Below are 5,992 nucleotides of genomic sequence, written 5' to 3'. Positions count from 1 at the left end.
CGGAGCTCCTGTGGGAGCATAACGGAATTTCTTTCAGGTATTTATAGCAGCAATCAAAAAGGGAGATATGGCTGTTGACGCTGGCAGCATCCCTGAACTGGACCAAAAGAAATACGATGCGGACGAACAGGTGAAGATCATCTGCTTGGGAGACAGCGCAGTTGGTAAATCTAAGTGAGTATTAGCTGGAAGCAGCGATCAACAACATTTGAGCTTTCCTAACATTGTGGGGTTGGCACTTTTCTCCTTCTTTCGCAGGCTAATGGAGAGGTTTCTCATGGACGAATAGTATCCTTTAGCAGTTTATACAGTTCTTTGTGGATCTAGAAAAAGCAGGTGACAGGGTGCCAAGAGAGGAACTGTGGTACTGCGTGAAGAACGAGAGTGATAGAGAAGTGTTGTGAGGCTGATGCAGGACATATATGAGGACAGCGAGACAGTGGTGAGGTAGGTGTAGGAGTGACAGATGACCAGGTGGAAGAGGGGTTGGAGGTATGCACCGGAGAGAAATGGAATTGAAGTCAATAGAGGCAAGACAGAATACATGTTTGCGAATGAGAGGTAAACAGGAGTAACAGTAAGGGTAGTGAAGGTAGATGTGTTTAAATACCTTTGGTGGTCAACCATCCCAAGCAACAAACAGCGCACAAGAGAGTTGCAGAAGAGAGTGCTGGTGTGGTGGAATGGGTGAAGACACATGTCAGGGTAGCAGCAAGAGTCAACTGGAAGGTTTACAAGATGGTAGTGAGACCTGTTATGGCGTATGGATTGGAGACAGTGGCATTAATAGAAAGACAGGAGGTAGATATGAAGGAAGGTTGGAAAGATAAATGCTAAGATTTTCATTGGGAGGGATGAGAATGGACAGAATTAGAAATGACTTCATTAGAGGACAATGCAGTTAGGGCGACAACGCAGGTTAAGCAATTTGGAGACATAGTGAGAGAGGCATGCCTGAGAGCATTTGGACATGTGATGAGGAGGGATAGTGGATACACTGGACAAAGGATGTTGAATGTGGAGTTCCCAGACAGGTGGAAAAGAGAGACACCTCAATGGAGGTTTATGGATGTAGTGAAGGAGGCCCTGTGGATGGTTGCTGCGACAGAGGAAGATTTTTATTTAACTTTTATTTATATAGGGAATCCCAGCCAATGTCTATTACACAAGAGAGACCTGTTTTAGACAAACATAGTAAAATTTCAACAATAAAAGAAACAAAGACACTAGTTTTGAAGTGAGATGGCTGCACTGTTGTAACCCCTAAAGGGAGCAGTCAAAAGAAGAAGACGAAGAAGCAATTTATAAATTGAGTACTTAATTTTAAATTCAAGCAGGTGGGCTAGGAACAAAGACTTGGAAAAAGATTCTCTTAGCCTTAAGATGCTTTGAAGAAACAAGTTGCATATTGTTAAGATCCTTAACTCCTCGTGCAGTCGTCCCCAGCAGTTGTCAACCTATGCCTTGACTCTCTACAAACACGCAGCCACTGTAGAAGACAAGACCATAGCAGTTGGTAAGTACCATGCACTTGCTGTGACAACATAAAATGTTTGAAACCAGTTTAAAATAATAATCTGCAAATCTTAAATTACCAAATTCTTTTTTTATTATTTTGATCCAAAGATTTCTGGGACACTGCTGGTCAGGAGAGGTTTCAAAACATGCATCCTTCATACTACCACAAAGCACATGCATGCATTATGGTAAGAACACATTCAAGTGTGCATGAAGAAGTGAGGATTAAAAATAGTCTGAAAAATGTAACTATGTTGTCAGCAACCAAGGTGAACTTTTGCTAAATCTTTCATCTTTTTTTTTCTTTTTTTAAGGTTTTTGATGTTCAAAGGAAGCTCACATATAAGAATTTAGTCAACTGGTATAAGGAACTAAGAGAGTACAGACCAGAGATACCCTGCTGTGTTGTTGCCAACAAAATTGATGGTGAGTCTGCACATTAAAGTTGGTGTGGAGTTCTTGTAATGACTGTATGCAATGGTAATGTTAGAGTTCGATGTGTGACATGATTTCTTTAGGTTGCAGTATTTTTTTTTAACTGTTTTGTCCAGCAAACTGGACTTTGTGATTGTGATTGTTTTTCCACATCTGCAGCCGACATGAAGGTCACTCAAAGAAGCTTCAATTTCGGGAAGAAGCAAGGACTCCCGTTTTACTTTGTGTCAGCAGCTGATGGAACCAATGTAGTTAAGGTCTGAGCAGGTTTCTTTCTTCTCCTGCTGTTTTACATAATATGACTGGAGTGAAAGTGTTCATTTTATAAGCCAATTATCAACTTCAGTCAGTGTAGTCATTATAACATGTTCACACCAGAGGTGTGGACTCGAGTCACATGACTTGGACTCGAGTCAGACTCGAGTCATTAATTTTATGACTTTAGACTTGACTTGAAAAAATGTTCTAAGACTTGTGACTTGACTTGGACTTTTACACCAATGACTTGGGACTTGAATTGGACTTGAACCGGTTTACTTGAAAAGACTTGATATTTTACCCCAAATATAAAATTTAACATGCATATTATATAGAGATTGAAAATGTGACGTCATTCACGGGTAGAACCGCAAAGGATTCTGGGAACTCGTGGCAAGCGGTACTAGCGCACGCAGGCTTTCAATTAAAATCAGTTATACAGCGATAAAAAGAAACACAAAAATGTCAAGAAGCTGTTGTATTATTAACTGCAATAGCCGGTCGCATGACAGCCACGGGAAGCCGACGGGTAAAGAGATCGGTTGTTATCGGATTACGTCGTTGAAGAGAAATTGTTCATGTTTCCGAAGTAACAAAGACGCGACGGATGGCCTGGATTGCAGCCATTCAAAGACCAAATATAACGTCCCAGAACACTCCAGCTCACAGGTTAGTCTGCTCCAAGCATTTACACGAAGGTCAGTGTTTTTTAGTAGTTAATACGTCATTTTCATAACATAATTGGTGATATAGGTTACAAGCAAGAACAGAAATTGTCGCGCTATGCTCCTTTATTTATTGTGCATAAATAGTGAATTGTCCTGACACAATATTGCGTTTCGCTTCTGTTATTATGGTACATTGACAAAAACATATACTTTTATTCACAGGATAAAACAGGTTTTTTGTATCACTAATTGCCCAGTACGATTACAGCATACAATATTGTTGTCACTGCTACATTTCTGTGATGGGTACCAGAAATTATTTCCACTACTAATTAATTACCGTTGAGCTCAAAGGTCCTATTAATAAACGGTTAACGAATGTGTATTTATGACGACGATTTGTGAGACTGGTAAACTTATGATACGTACGATGGTCTTTCGTTCTACACGGTGCATTTCAAGGTCCTGCACCCATCCGTCGGTAAACTGTACCTGGGCTTGTTGCAGTGACCTGAAGTTACTAAACTTCATGAGTGTATGCACTCACTCCAAGAAGCGTATGATTATAAATATGCATATAAATATGCTACGATGAGATAGCTGACTTCATCTAACTAGCAAATGTTGTCCAGGCTACGTTGGTGATACAGTTTTTTTTAATGTGTATGATATTTTTGTCATGCGATTTTAAAGCTGGTCCTACAACCGCATCCAAGAATAACATGCAGCTTATCTCAGAACTGTCGGTGAAAATTATTCTTGGAGCTAAGTTTAATTGAGCTGCATTTTAAAGAGGTGCAATTTCACAATTTGTGTATATTTTCTAAGTTCACTATTTTGTCATGTGTTGAGAAAAACACAGATTTAAAAATTACATGGTCTAATATTTACATTTAGCATAACTGCAACATTATTTTTTCGTTTGTTTTTTTTAAAGACTCGAAAGGACTTGAAATTCAAAGTTTCAGACTTGTGACTTGACTCGGACTTTTACACCAGTGACTTGAGACTCGACTCTGACTTGCCTGACATTACTTGAGACTTGACTTGAGACTTGAGGATAAAGACTTGAGACTTACTTGAGACTTGCAAAACAATGACTTGGTCCCACCTCTGGTTCACACCACCTGAACTTCTACTGCCGTCTGATAGCTCTGACTGTACCTCTTTCGTCAGATGTTCAGAGACATGATCAAAAGAGCAGTGGAGTACAAGCAAAACCCCAGTGACTTCATGGATGAAGTGATGCAAGAATTAGAGGTACACTAGCTTCTCTGATTACTAATGTGCTTGTCCTTAAGCAACTGTAGAATTTTAACTTCAAAGAATTAAATATTTGATTGTGCGGTACTTAAAGTAGGAAATATAATGAGTTCATTATTGTCCTTTGTTGTTTTAATATGATTACTGGAGATCCTCTCTACTCAAAATCAACAATCATAGAGTTAGGACTAGTGACGAACTATATATATATACTGGATATCAAAGATGGAGAGGTGAAAAGAGGTGGAATCCTAAGATTAGGTGTGCAGCATGGGGAAAAGTTACTTAGAAACTAGTCACAGTTTGTATTGCTGCTGAGACTCACTGATCTTGGATTTAGCTGACTGAATTCAACAAGATATAAGCAGATGTTGCTTAAGTTATATCTGATTTCCAACTCATAGACTATATAAAATTAGTAGGAAAGTTTGAATTTAGTGAGTGAATTTAATCTAATGTCTAATGTAGCATCAAGAGCTTACATTTACACCACAGTCTGCACTGCAACCCATTCAACTTAGTGCATCACTGTCTACTTTACCACAGTATTGCAAACTAACCTGTTTTCATGCAAACTTTGAATAACAAAAAATATTGTACTTTAATTTGTTTAGCAAGACATTTCGCATTATGAAAAATACATAACTTCAGTAACACATCATCTTTATATCCAATCCCTGTTTCTGAAATGAATTAGGACTTTACAAGTAAGTTTTAAATTTCAGCTTTATAAAATGTTGCTTGCTGAGCAGTTCTTACCTTTGAAAATGATTCATCTTCCTCTCCCATCCAGTCTTTATCTCTCCCTGGGAAATACAGCAACTGTAGATTTAGGTAACAAAACACACTATGGTACAATCTGCAGAAAAGCTGTTTGAATTTGGTGATGTTTGTTGAGCTGTGTGAAAGCAGCATTTGAAATCACTTCCTACAAATTTCAGAACCACAACTTTATTTACATCTGCACCGTGAACGCACCACAGGGATACAAAGTGAAGAGGTGTGTGTTTAGGGTGTAAGTGAGACTGTGGGATGTCATTATTTTCTTATTACTACATGCTGTCAGCTGGAAGCACCTCCAGGCTGCAGCACATGAAAAATTAAATCTCTCAACAGTATTATGTGGCTATTATTCTTCCTATCAGATTTAATTACGCATTTAATGAAGGTGCCGGAACACCGTTCCGGATCATTCCAGCCCACTTTAACCCCCGTTGCTAATAGTGTTAAGAAATCGAGTTTCAATGGGCAAAACTGAAAGATCAGAATTCTTAATACATTTAAAAGCATAAAAAAATCAATATCATTTGTCAGATTAGTGCATTCAAAATAAGTGAAACCTAGTTAACATCTGCAGACTACAACTGCCTCTTTACACTTGTGTCATTTAAAGTGGTTCCGATTTTTAAGCTGTAACAAAATCACTACAAATTTATGATATAAAGAAATGTACAAAATGTACAAACAGCATTTGTTTTTGGCAAAAAAAAGTGTAGTTATGAGAAAATTTACTAACTGTTGGTGATAGTGCTGATATCCTCCATTCACTGCTTTCTTACAGAATTTTGACCTCGAGAAGAAAGATAATTCAGAGGCAGAAGAGGACGGATTGAAGGCAGAGAGTCCAGAGTTAGTTTAAAACATTTCTGATGACACCTGAAGGATCATTTCTGCTGCTTCTGTCCGGTGTCAAGACATCTTAATCTCCGTGACCGACACCATCAGCAGGAATGCTAATTGTAATTTTGGTGGTCTGCTTTTTAATTGATTGGAGGATGGCGCACGGTAATCTATAGATGTTTTAAATTACTGCCCTCTATTCTGTCTAGTGACGGTAGCGGGAATAATAA

At 38.5% G+C, this 5,992-nt stretch overlaps 1 protein-coding gene across 1 annotated transcript; it reads left to right on the top strand.

Annotated features, from left to right (window-relative positions):
* Positions 1-5,992, top strand: rabl2 (RAB, member of RAS oncogene family-like 2). The gene is made up of 8 exons (XM_085359168.1): positions 1-174; positions 259-288; positions 1,437-1,516; positions 1,627-1,706; positions 1,833-1,944; positions 2,113-2,210; positions 4,056-4,139; positions 5,704-5,992. Exons 1-8 carry the CDS (start codon positions 68-70, stop codon positions 5,779-5,781), a joined length of 669 nt encoding a protein of 222 aa, XP_085215294.1. The 5' UTR covers positions 1-67; the 3' UTR covers positions 5,782-5,992.

This window comes from Diplotaxodon limnothrissa, linkage group LG7 (genome assembly GCF_057381915.1).
Source record: "Diplotaxodon limnothrissa isolate DT_005_m linkage group LG7, D_limnothrissa_male_GT1.1, whole genome shotgun sequence".
NCBI lineage: Eukaryota > Metazoa > Chordata > Actinopteri > Cichliformes > Cichlidae > Diplotaxodon > Diplotaxodon limnothrissa.
This window is presented reverse-complemented; position numbering and strand designations above follow the sequence as displayed.